Source organism: Apus apus, chromosome 15, assembly GCF_020740795.1.
Source record: "Apus apus isolate bApuApu2 chromosome 15, bApuApu2.pri.cur, whole genome shotgun sequence".
NCBI classification, from domain to species: Eukaryota; Metazoa; Chordata; class Aves; order Apodiformes; family Apodidae; genus Apus; species Apus apus.
Window position 1 is genome coordinate 5,812,727 of NC_067296.1, and position 13,828 is coordinate 5,826,554.

Sequence of the window (13,828 nt, forward strand, 5' to 3'; positions counted from 1 at the left end):
GACAAGTTATCTCACTGTTTTTTCTTCAGTAACTGAATTAGAAACCAAGCTGAAAGGTCAGCCTGTCTGGACAAGAAAAAAACAGAAAAAAAAAACAACAAACCAAAAACAAACTGAAGAGCAGAAAAGGAACATCATTTGCTTATAAAAAATTCTTGCCAGAGATTCGATTAAGGAGAAACACAGCAGAGGGTTTTTTTTTTACTTCTCTAAGTGATTATGCTTTAATTTTCTTAAGTAAGAGGACTAAAATAACTCTGGACACGCTAAAATAAATCATGTCATTGGGCTCTGAAGATCTGCCTAGCTGCACAAATCAACTGTAAAGCACACAGCTGACCAACTTGGAGGTTTTTTCTCAAGGAAAGCAATCTGTCAGAAAATGCTGGTTCCTTTAAACCAAATAAAAATTACTACTTAGATTTAACCAAGTTCTGCCAGGAAGGGCATGTGGATCTGTAACGAATCTTCCTTCCAACCCACCATACCCTTGTCTCCTCTCTCCCTTCTTCCTAAGGGCTTTGCTCACTTAAGGATTAACTTATCCAGCATAAAGCATAACTCCTGAAGAAGTACAAGTAAGAATATCCGAAGTAAGAGTCATTCCTTCCTACAATATTGCTCAGTGTACTCTTATCATGAAACACAAAGGTTGGAAGGGACCTTAAAGATCATCTAGTTCCAAACCCCCCTGCCATAAGCAGGGAACCCCACCACTAGACCAGGTTGCACAAAACTTCATCCAACCTGGCCTTAAAAACCTCCAGGGATGGAGCATCAACAACCTCCCTGGGCAAAAACAAGTTACAAATAGCAACCAATTAGTTATCACTAAATCAGTATGTGAATACAACCTTCATCAATAATGGGGAGTGAAAAGTTTGCTACTGGTAAGTTAGCATTGTTAACTTACCTGAAGACTTCACACAATTAAATCCATAATACACAACGAAGGCTTAAGACACAAAGTTTCAGTTTCAGGGGCTTAAGACTCCGTCCCCTTCCCTGTATGAGCAAGACCTCAAACATGCCTCACACATGATGGGACTCCCCTCTGCAAAGTCTCCTGGTGAGGCAAGCAGGGAGACACCCAGTAATTACACGCACCAAATAGCACCAGCAATAAGCAACATCTAGATTTTCTGCAGCTCTTACAGTCACACAAGAAGAGAGTGCACAAAGGCAAATGCACCAGGGCCAGAAGTCAGAGCTGAGATAACTTTGCTCCTCCACAGGCACTTTTCTGGATAATACCCTGCTCACTGGAAAGTCTTCACAGAGGCTGGATGGAGACTTTACCTCCAGGCTTTTTCCTTGTGGTCCAGAGACTCCATCCCCCAAGAGGCAATCCAGAGCAGCTATAGTGGGTTCCTGAGTCCCCAAAAGGAGCCCTTTTTACTACAGATCAAAAAAACCTGGACAAGTTTGTCTTTTTAAGCTACATTACCCTTTACAAACATTTGTACTGACAGATGAGCTGCAAGAAGACAGAAGCATTTCAAAGAGATCTCGTTTGACCAGCAGTTCTTTCTTTAAGGGAGGTGCTGTGCCAAGAACACACCCAGCCTTGAAAACAAATCTCAAGGTGTAACAAGACTCAAACAGGTTTTCTAAAGAATTCAGTATGCTCAGAGATTCTTCCAGCATCACATCTTCAATTATTAATTCCTCTTCCCTCTCTCCCAAAGCAGAAACGCACGTTGCAGCCTGACCTTAAACACAGTGGCAGCAGAACAAATCCCATGATCAAAGGCCCTGGATAAAGTTCTGTTAGTTATTTAGCTCATCCACAAAACTTTCAGTCAACGTCTCGGCTGATTAAATGCTATAGTAGGAAAGGGGCCTCCAAGATAGTCCAGGATGTAAAATTTACAAGTCTGAATGCCCTCATATAAAGTTGATTTCAGGTTACATTGCTTCAGTTCCCATTACTAGCTATGACTTCAGCAATTCAACACAACAGCAGCTCGTTTTACTTCCCCCTCACCACAAGTTTCATTTAAAAGCCTGATGTCACAGAAAGCCTGCTATATAGGGAAATATAGCCCAAAATGAAGTTTTGACAGCACCTTGTGGCAGTAAGTGCTTTGCAATCAATGTCAGTGTGCACCAAAGTGAAAGCAGGTGGTGAGCAATGACCCTGTTACCAAATGGAAGGAAGCAGAAATCTATTCTCTTTCATAATAGATAAAAAAAAAAGTCAAGCCACTTGAAGTACCTTTTTCCAATTTCAAATGTTGCTAACAAATTTCAAAACCAAATGTGGTATCTTCTGGGTTGTGTTTTTTTGTGTGGTTTTTTTTTTTGTTGCTATAAAAGCAACTCAGAAAGGTTTATAAAACCTACATAGGTGGAGCTTGCTGTAAATCACACTGGTGGTTTGAGGCAGCCATGAATGCAGTGAGGATTGTAGTGAGGTTCAGTGTCTTTGTTGTGCAAACGTTACGGAAGATTCAAGATCACTTAACAAACAATCAAAGTGACAAGCAAGCTGTTTCTGGGCTTATTTTTAAGACGACTGTATGTTTGATTACAAGGTGACAACATGAGCCATTTTTCCTTAATAAAGATGTCAAAAGTTGGAAGTGCTTGCTAGGAAGAACATACTAAATCTGCTGAAAAGATCTGCTAGAGCTTGAAACCAACACAAACTATTCACAGAGCTTTAAAAATTCTTGGCAGATGGCTGAAGGAAAAAAAGGAAATCCATTTAAGGGACATCAATGTTATGAATCAATGCAGGTGACATTTAAAACCAATGCATAAAACATCACAAAAACCTGTCTCTTTTTATATATCATACTTCAAAGTGGAAATTACAGCTAGGTACTTCAATGTCTCTCAATTAGCAGAAGATACCATGGAGGTATGATTTCAGGTTTGGGAATTAATAGCTGTCTATTCTAGACTGTCTTCTGTTGTCATAAAATAATTCATTTTATTAGAGTATATTGGTTTTTTTCTTTTTCTCCAAACCCAGGATGGTCAATGTTCTCCCATCAAATGAAAGCTTTATTTTAGAGGCAGCACAGCACAAAGAAATTCACTTGTTTCCCAGCTAGGAACCAACTCCAGTTCCATAGGACCTGAACAGGGATATCCATCAGCCATCCCAGACCTGGCTTTATCTCTCAGATTGATGAATGCCCTAGAAAATAAGTTCACTTTACAATCAAAATAAGACTATTGGAAGAAACAAGTGCCTGAGAAGTAATTTTTATTCCAGCCACCACCAGGAAAAAGAGGAGTTCATGATAGATGAAGGGAAGAAACTTTTGGACAGAGAACCCCCTGAAGATGCACTCAAAGTGTTTGGTTTAGATTTGAAAAAAAAAGCTATTAAAAAAGGCTCTACTTTAACCAAACATTTTTTTTTCCTTCTATGTAAAACTATACTTCTTAAAATTAATTTCTGGATTTTTCCATTTCATCACACAAGAGTCAGAGATACTTGCTGCCTTAGAAAAGAAAGAACGTTATGCAGGTTTTACAATCATTCGGTAGAAGTCTCAAGATTATCTGAATCTCAAATAATCCCATGTAAATGTCCTGCAAATGTGCACATGCTAATAAAGCTTTTTTTGCTGCTGTCCCGGCAGCAAAAGATAAACTCTCTGGAGTCTTCGTGACCAGCTCAGATTATTCACTTGAGTGTTTTGGACGGGAGAAAAGGAGGAACAGAAAGATGAATGCAGAGGCCTGCATCTGACACCTTCACCAAGCTGCTTAAAAGACAGAAGTAAAAAGAAGATAAAGCTCAGAGGGTCACAGTAGTATCAGGAAACACTATAAAATGATAAACTAAAAAAATAAATAAATCACACAACAGCAGCTTACCAATATGAGTACTTCTGGCACCTGCCTCATCCCTGTATCCTCAGCATGCCTTCTTCCTACTGCTAGAAAAGACTCAAAGACCAGTTCCAACAAAAGTAGAGCCAATTATTTAGCCTGCCATCCCTTCAAAGCCTGCAACAGTACAGAAAATACTCCCAAGTTTTTAATTGACTGAACTTTTAGAAGGACAAAAGGAGGGAAAGCAATAAAGCATCAATATTAGATTGCTAATAAATGCTATCCAAATGAATGTTCAAGAGAAACCAGAGACATGGAATGTTCCAGGTACCAGACAACAAGCTGTTCACAAGACAAATGACACCTTCAGAGACAGAATACAATAAACTAGAGACTCTGATCATTGGAAGGCAGAATGTGTTTACTGTTATTGATAAGCAATAAATCACCTGCCCTCTAACAGTTCCTCCCTATAAATCACTTCCAATGAAAGAAACAGATGGTTCCAGTCTGCAGCCATTCTTCACCACAGTCCTGAGCTGGGAGAAGAAATATACTGTACTGAGGGATATCTATTTTTACCTGAAGTGGGTAGGGGAAGCAGCAGGGTGATGCAAGACAACCCTGTGCCCCCTGAGGTACCAGCTGCATCTTGTGCAGATTCATGCCCAGGCTGAGCAGGGCACAGAGCTGTAGTATCTGCCACTGCACCCCCTGGTTTGCACTCCAGCCTGCAGTAACCCCTCCTGCTGGCATTCCTGCTGCCTGGGCCACAACTGATATGCCTAAGTAGCCTCTGATCTGCTGGCACAGTCAGGCTGGTGTCTACCACTAGGCTCAAAAATACAATATGATCCTAATGCAATTTCACTTGCTTGGAAAGAATGAAGCTTTCTAAAAACTTCTTGATAAGAACTTGCAAATCCTCCTGTCACACCAACACCTAATCTGTCTAAAGAGAAGGAAAAGGATTCACATGCATCACTTCACTGCAAACCAACAGCAATTTGTCCAACTGAACAAGCTTAAGACACCACTAGATGACTACACTGTCTTTCTCTGCTGGTAAAGATACCAGAAGTGGTTAAATTATGTGTCATACAATCAATCATACAATCACAGAACGTGTAGGGTTGGAAGGGACCTTTAAAGGTCATCTAGTCCAGCCCCCCTGCAGTGCACAGGGACCTTTTGACTAGACGAGGTTGCTCAGCCTCATCAAGCCTGACCTTGAATGTTTCCAGGGATGGAGCCTCCTCCATCTCTCTGGGCAACATGTTACAGTGCTTCACCACCCTCATATTAAAGAACTTCTTCCCGATATCCAGGATTTATTTAAAATTAAATAGGTATTCATTTTTAAATCTTTGTTTCCAATATAATGCTTTGAACTACTAGTAAAAGAAGTGAGTATGTTAATAAAAAAACAGTGTATCCCAGATGACAGAAGCATAATGAAACAGTCTCAGTAATTGGAAAATTGTATTTTTCTTTACTACTTCAAGAAAAAGAATTATACCTCCACTAGGGTATGAGGAAGGCTTGCTTGCATCTACATTGTACTTGTAAAATAGAAAGATCTAAGCAAAGATCTGTTGAAAGCTCTGGGTAGAATCTGCTTTCAGCCAGACATAAAAAATATTATGGTTTCCTATCAAGTGAGTATAAATGGACACACAGTTATTCAAAGCTATTTAAAGGAGGCTGCACTTGTGATACCAGTTCTTGCAGTACAGATAAATCGAGAACTCCAAGATATGTGAATATGCTTTTAGAAACTGCATTTTATTAAGCTGTGTTTTCTTCATGTTTTGCTTCAACAGTCTGGCAGACTTGCTTTGTCTCTTATCTGAACAAATAACAATCCCTCACTCCTTTGTCTCACTGGCTTGGTGATCCATCCAGTTCCCACAGCCTCCCACCCCGGGGCTCCCCTTGCAGGGCTCAGTGTCTGAAGCAAGAGATTCTAACCAAAACAATTTGTTAAAATTAGTGAATGATGGGAGCACAATCCATGGAGAAGTTGGCTATCAACAGCAAGCTGTGGCCCAAGCACTTCAGAAGCAACAGGCTGGCCTAGAAAGCCAGGTTATGGCAACTGACCTGCAGCTGTGGGATCAAACTCAGCCCTTTCTCCAGCTCTTGCAACTCAGCAAAGCCCCTTCTCTGCCCATCTCTGTCTAGCAGATGGTGAGGTGGAGACAGGAAGTGTTGCTTGTACAGGAGGGCTCTGACTGTGCAACCCTGACAAAAGTGGCAGCTGATCAGCACTGCATTCTTCCCGTCAATTAGAAGCAATTAACACCTCCTGCTCATCCTTCCTTCTTCTGCCCTGAAAAAAAATTTCAGAAGCACCAGTCCTGACTGCAGGACAGTCTTCCCCAGCAGTAGAGAAAGAGTCACTGCACTGAGAGATGATACAGCCTGTTTTGGGACTGGGGGAAATCACACTAACTTTTCCCGTCTGAAGAAATTCCCATCAACAGACAGTGAGATGCTTCCTAAAGGGAGCTGAATAGATGAGCTGGTGCAGAGAACAGCACTCACAGCATGGAAACATGAGACTTGAAACACAGGTTCACTCACAGCCCCAAGTGTGGTGAGCCTGCAAACAAAGGCCATGACAACAGCCACATTCCTTCCACAGAAAGCTTGAGAGGTTTATGTCTGCTGCTTCTGCAAACCATGACACCTGCCAAGGACAACTGTTCACCTTATTTTTGTATGCAAAATAAGTCTTGCTCCAAAGTTTTTCTGCTTCAATGAGAAAACTGCAAAGCCAGATCCTCTTCATTAAACCAAGGAGTGAGCAGGAAAGACCCAACCTACTGGCTGTTGATAACTGTAGGAATAGGAAAGGTCTGCTCACCAAGACTTAGCACACGTGAGCAAATCATGGTCTTCCCAAAGGAAGCAAGATACTTCTTAGGAGAGAGACATAAACCTTGTTTCTGAGTGTCAGCTTCCTTCCCAGAGCTGCAGCAGGAGGACGGAGATTGCCAGGGTGAAAATGACTGCTGATGGCTGCAGTGCTCACTGAGGTCCTGCAGGTCCTGCTTTCCTTCACGACCTCAGCAATCACCTGATGTTTTTCCAGTGAAACACAGATAGCAAGAGCAGCTAAAGACAACATAAAAGTGTCTGCACCAACTTAGCTCTTGGCAAGCTGCCTTACAAAGGCCAGGGATGGCTGGCAGATATACAGGTGCTGGAATCAAAAGAGCCTTGGAGCAAATGGCTGCAACCCCTTGTGTAAAGCCTGCAGAGAGACTTGATGTCCTGCTCGGCTCTTGCTCTACTGTCTGTTAAAAGTTCAGGTCCTAACCAAGCCCCCAAGACATTTAATTAGCACAGATTGACTGATGTATGAAAAACTATGAATTGGAGTTACAGCAAAACCTCAGCTACAGGCGACATAAAACCAGCACTTGCATCATGATGGCAAAATTGAAGGGTGACAGGGGCTCTACTGCTGCTCACCTTCCCCAAACCACACGGGTGAAATGAGACTGGAAAGCTGTCAATACTGTCATAGCTACCATAGGGCATGAATGGCTGCAAGCTGCTAATTTGCCCAAAAAATTGGCTTTCAATAAAATGATTACTGATTTGATACACAACATTCACGACTGGATGATCCACAAATATCCTATACAATAGGTCTGGCAAGACTAAAGGCCTTTCAAGTAGGGCCAGAATTAAAAAAAAAAAGTGATCCCACTTTAGCCACCAGTGATACTAGAATATTGGCCTGATCAGAACACCTAAAAGGCTTTTAAAGTAGGAATAGGCCAAGTGTTTGTTGTGTCTAAGGGCAAGAAACACCGCACAATTGATTTTGCCTTATGTTACAGTCCTACTGAAAGATTAAAGTGAAAAGAAGTATGACGTTGTCTAAACAAATCCTCCAGCATTATTAATTTAAGTCTGTGCAACAGTATGTGACCCATGTTCACTGGCACAAATAAATTCAACAACACAAATTTTGAGATCTGATGATGGCAATTAGAAAATTCTACAACACAAAGCAGCCTGCCCATCAACAGCCTACCCTTGCAGCAGCTTCATATTAGAGCTTGGCATAGTCATCCTAGTAGCAAGACTTGTTGTCCATAAGTAGTATTTTACCCCCCCTTGTTAAATCAGTTATTATGTTCTTGAAAGCATTTTTTGGTAATCAAGCAGAGCTTAAATCTGTAGACATCCTTGTTCAGATATAAGTGGGGATAAACATTAACACCAGTGGGCACTGACTAATCAGTTAGTAACAAGTTCTACCTCAGAAATCCAAGGCTGGAAACCCACTGCTGGAAATGCACAGGGTTTATGCCATCTCAGACCCCAACCAGGACACAGCCAGAGCATCATGTGTGGGAGGAATGAAGTCCATCTCATGTGGGAGGAATGGAATTCATCACCCTGCAGAACAGGATCTCTGCATTTTCAGCTCTGCAGTGGCCACGGCTGATTCGATCTAACTCTTATCTAACGTGACATTGCCACTGTGATATAAATAGTGTCTTATTTGCCTGCTTCAGAGAAACAATGTTAGTCAAGAAAAGGTCAAATGGTTTTGCTACGGGGAAAAGAGCAAAAATTTTTTGTAATTTAATATTGCCCTTTTTTTTTTTGGAAGGCAGCAGACTCCAGGTGGTAGTCACATAGGAGGGAGAGGAACACAACAGAGAAGACAAGGTCTATTTATCTAGTCTGCAGTAGCACAAAGCAATAATATTTCAATCATTTCTTAGGGCCCAGTAGGAACTAGTATTCACCCAGCAACTCACTGATCTTATCTTTACTTGGAATCTATAGACAAAGTCTGCTCAAACCTGCCTACTTTGACCACACAGAAGTAAGTTACAGCTGCAGGGAAGTCTGGGATAGATTACTTGATACATCTACTAGTGAATGCATATTTTCTTATTTCACAATGCTTACTGCAGCAATGCTTTCTATTAATAAAGCATTAATAAACACAATTTTTACTTAAAGGCAGCCAAATGTATCTATTTTTAGCCAAACAGGAAAAATACCCTATCTTAAGTCTTTAAATACATTACACAACCTGAGGTTACTGCTACCAGCCCTATACAAATACCCATATCTATTTATTAAGGTTGCTTTTAAGCATTTCTCTTATCCTACAGAAAAGACAGCAGCTCTGTTCCAAATTCTGCATGCAAGACAGGCTGGTATATTCATACACAGTTGAACTACAGAAATGCATACAGCTGGAAAGCAAAATGACCACACGAAGGTGACCCAAAGCCCATTTTTTTGTTAGTTTTTATTGCTTGCTCTTACTACTTCCAGCAGGATGATAATCTGTGCACACTGGCAATATTTCACTGCTAGTGGAAACCAGTAAAAACAAGGTCACACGTGTGTTCAACAGTTCTTTTGCACTAAAAATAGGTGTAGGTCCTGTTTGCTGGAATGACACCAACCTTTTCCTTGTGTCACCCGTGCTGCCTGTACTGCTGGCTGGGTGTAGCCTACACCTCTGGTTCATGGTAGGTAGGGTGGAATAAATCCTACCCAGTGAAAGTAAGGATAATTGCTAAACTTATCATCAGCCAAATTAGAAAGTAAAATAGTTACAGCAAATATCCCCTTGGGCCATCTTGTGCAGATTACAAAAGACTTCTAAGACACTCCAAACAGCCCATTCTTCCTGGGAAACACCAGAATTGTTTATCACTAAATGAAGTTACAGCATGTAAGGTGAGATAAACAGAGTGTCTGACTCTGCTGGAATTATGTGTTTGGCCCAGACCCTGTGGATACACAGGCTGACAAGTCAGCTTACAGGTTATTTTTACAATTATGTTTATACAGTGACTTCAAACCTTTAGGCTAAACAATGCAGTGCCCAGGGCTATGAGAGAGAATGCAGCCAGTGCCCTCAGATAGCCAGGCATTCAGGCATTTCAGTTGAAATAGGAAAATTTGAGATGAGGCAGCAAAACCAACACAACACATGGAACAGCAGCAAGTCTGTACAACCTGCACAAACAGAATGACAGACTCCAGCTATTATGCCAGCCTTAAAGCATCATTTTGAGTTGTGACTAGCAGAAGGACTTCAATTTCCACACTGCTTTGTTGTGAGGGTGGAGGGAATCTCCCCAGCTGCTGAAGGCAGCATCACTGCCTGAACCATGGGCAGCCCCAACAGACACACAAAGCACCTACAGCAAGTGCTTCCTCTGGTGCATCACTGAAAGAAAATGTAGTAGAGGGAACAGTGTTCAGCACAGCATGAATCTTCTGGCACCCTGAACTCAAGCCAGACATTTTCCACCCTCACCCAAAGAATTAAACCAGGAAATTTATCAACAACAGAACTTCCTTTGAACTCCAGAAAAGTTCCTGAAAATTCTGAGCATGTGAATCTTAGTGAGGAAGACTGAAATTGAGGATTTCAGAGAGAAATGAAGACGAGCTCGATGTTTATATAATAAAACAAAACCCAGTGCCAAGGCTTGAGAAAAACAAGAGGATTCAAAGTTTATAACATCATTTTTTTCCCAAACACCACACATTCAGGATTTGCATTTTCCAGCTGCTATCTGGAATTCTGTTTTTTAAATTTTAATAGGGGATTCATAATGGAGAAAATTAAGCAAGATAGCTTACACTTTCATGTCCTCAGGCTTATTTTTGTTCATTTCTTTCTTTTTAAGCATGGGAAGTATACAGATAATGACTAGTTATGATTACTCAGAAATATCTGAAGAAAACAAGTTTTTCAAAATGCCCCATCCAAATGCATTAGCAATTAGAATCTCCTCAAGTTTCCATTAGTCTGTCAAAACAAGAAATAATCTTATAGCAGCTCTGACTGAAACTCCTTAAGATTGTCACATTGATTGAATTTCAAAGTATAGACTTACAAATTCGTAGTCTCCATCCTGTGGCACTTTCCATTCAGATGAGTTTTTTGTCTGGCCAGACACATTCTTCCCAAAGTTATTGATTTGATTCTCCTTCTCCTTCTGTTCAAAATATTCAAGGAATGATGGTTTGGCTGGCTGCATCGTTTCATCCCTCCCTGGAAATATGAAAAAGAAACAAAATCCAGTTGTTTAGAAAAATATGTATTTCTGGTTATACTGCCTTACATCACACCCTAAAGTGATTTTATTTTTTTTAGCACACACTAGATCATGTAGTGCTGTTAAAGTACTATTTTTTTCAAAAGCTTTTCAAATATAAAATTGACTGTACAGTGAGGAAACTGGATAAGGGAAGCTTAAAGCCCACCACACAAGTGATTACAATGCTGGAGGCCTTGGCCTCTAGGCCTGCAATCTGTCCATCAAAGTCTGCTACCAGGAAACTGAGCTTCATGCACTGAATCCTAGAATTAAACTGCTACCACCTAGAGAAGTTGGGGTTTTTTTTGATCCCTGTCAGGTTGCATGCACTGCAAAATCTGTGAAGTTCCAAACCTAAACAGCATTGCTTTAAAAGCAGAAATTCTTTTTTTATATTTATGAATGGGACATTACAAAAGGGAGGCTTTCAAAGGCCACATCTATCATACAAATATCACATTGCTTGCCTTGGGTAGAAGCAGTCAAGCTGTACACTTGTTGGGTAAAAAAGATTAATTAGTTTACAAAGCTTCTTTTTTTTTTTTTTTCTTTCTTTCTTTTCTTTTTATAAACAGTAAGTATTCAAGCTTTTTGCCCTTCTTTTCTTTTTGTAAGTTAATGCCTCCAAACACACTTTCTTAGTGGATTATTCAGTCAAATAAACCAGATAGACAGATGAACCATTCAATTCTAGACTGCATTTAAGAAACCTGGGGTAATAAGAAATGGGCAAGGGTAAAAAGAGAGAGAGAGAGAGAGAGGAGTCAAAACACACTAAACGTGAATACTTTGATTTTTAAAAGCTGGTCTCATAAGCTTCCCAAGCTCCATTCTCAATAAAGAATTCACCCATACTGATGGGAGAAGAAAGAGCCAAGAGCACAGAGCTTTAGCACACCTAGATTTATGTTATTCTTATTTGTCCAAATTATTCTTTAGAACCAACAGTTTGATGCAAAGGAAGAATGCTGCTGATCCACTCAGAGCAACGAGCTAGTCAAACTACATCCTCCTAGGGTGCCTAGGTGCCTTGGGTAGTTGGCTGGATTAGGGATATGAGCAGTAACATATCCTTCTTCCTTCAGCCATCACAGCATCCAAATCCCTGCTCATGGGATCACCACTACATACATATAAATCTAGGAACCCATTCAGCAAAGATGTTTCCATCACTGAAGGAAGAAACTCAGGGCTACAAGTTCCCAGATCAAAGCAGATCCCTGACAGAGGCAGCTTGAGCTGCAGGGTGACAATGGTGCAGTGGGGAGGGGTCAGTGATGAACACTGAGATGCACACAGTGATTCCTAGCAGAGACCACTTCAAAGCCAATACAGGAAGAAACCACAAAATTTAACTTCACAGCAAATGAAGACCAAAAGACCTTCACTGTTTTCAAAGGAAGGTCTTTACTAATACAACTGGTACAGCATCAGATGCTGCCCAGACTGTTCCCAACTGGCCTGGCCTGTGTGTTAACAGTGCAGCTAATTCCTTGTAAGGAGTCTCAAATCTAAAGAAAGAAGCAGTCTTGCACAGAAAGCATGCTTTAACAGGGCTGCACCACATCATCATGAGTGTTGCACACACCTGAAGACTACTCACAGCTCAATGCCATCATGCTGCTCTTGGTGGTAAAATGCTTCACAAAACCCTGTGACCATCATGAAAGCAAGTACAATACCGAGTAAAGTGGTTTTGTTCTTACAAAATAGGGTTCTCTAGACAACTGGAGCAGGTTAATCATACTTGAAACGCATGTTTTAGGCAATAGGGAAAACATTGTTTTCAGAAAGCAGGATGAGGACTAAAGTTAACAGCAAATGGCACCAGAACAGCCAGGTTCTGGCCTGTGGAATGCCATGCGTTTGAAATAAATGCAACCTGTCAGGCAGGCAATCAACCAAGAGTTCAGAGCTCCAGCCAAGCTCAGAGGATGGAGCCATCGTCTGAGGGGTTCTTGCAGGGTCTGTGGAACACACAGACTCTCCTAACAAGTTTGTGCAGAAGGCAGGTTATCACAAGGCAGTCCTCACTATGGACATCTAGCAGTGCTTCTTCTCTTGAAAAAATATTAGCTACTCTAGAAATCCATTAAGATTTAATCACCAAATATTAATCTTGCACATAAAATTGCCATCCAGTGTTCCAGAACTTCCTTGGCAGACTCTGATACTCAGACAAGTGTATGAATTCCTTGGTCAGCTCTGAGATACTTAAGGAAGTCGTTTGTCTACAGACATGTTAAATACAGAACAGATTTCCGCAAAATATGAGAAATCTTGGCAGGATATTTGGGTTGTGATACTGAGAGAAGTGTGGTCCTACACAGCCTGAAATGTTATGATGCATTTTGAAAAAGCAATGCATCTAACTGCCTCTCCAGGGTCAGCTAAAAGCTGAAGCATGAGCTGAAGTGCTTACACTTTTGCACTATGACAACTGGAGCAAAGACAAATTATGCTACCCCTGGCAGCAGTTCCCCTTTTTGAAAAAAAAAAAAAACACCAAACAACACAAAACAACAAAAACCCAAAAAACCCACAATCAACCCCCTCATCCTACAGAATTAGATCAAGAAAGTCACCTTCAGACAGCCTGCCTGAAGGTCAATCCGGAAACATAAGTGCAAAGAGAAGAACAGATTTGCTGTTGGCAATAATTACTGAAATACAATAGCAATCCAATTACTGCTAAGTGATAAAACATTTATTTGGAATGAAGGAAACATATCCCTGGTATTCTGCTGCAGTCCAGCCTGTCTGAAGCAGGGAGTAAGTTGCTATGGCCATTCGTGGCAATGTTTAGCACCAAATTTTGTAGGAATAGAGGAATTCATAACTACCCCAGCTAACCTATGCACACAGCTTATTGACAGCCAGCCCAGCCTCAGGAACTCAGGCTTCCTAGGGGGAAAAAAAACCCTCTAGAT

General features: G+C 41.0%; 1 protein-coding gene across 2 annotated transcripts in view; it reads right to left on the reverse strand.

Moving 5' to 3' along the window:
- STK4 (serine/threonine kinase 4) overlaps nucleotides 1-13,828 on the reverse strand; it is a 46,049-nt gene that overhangs the window by 12,186 nt on the left and 20,035 nt on the right. For both annotated transcript variants that reach the window (XM_051633144.1, XM_051633143.1), the window contains one exon: nucleotides 10,695-10,852. In XM_051633144.1, the coding sequence (XP_051489104.1) occupies nucleotides 10,695-10,852 (158 nt within the window). The remainder of the gene's footprint in view (nucleotides 1-10,694; nucleotides 10,853-13,828) is intronic.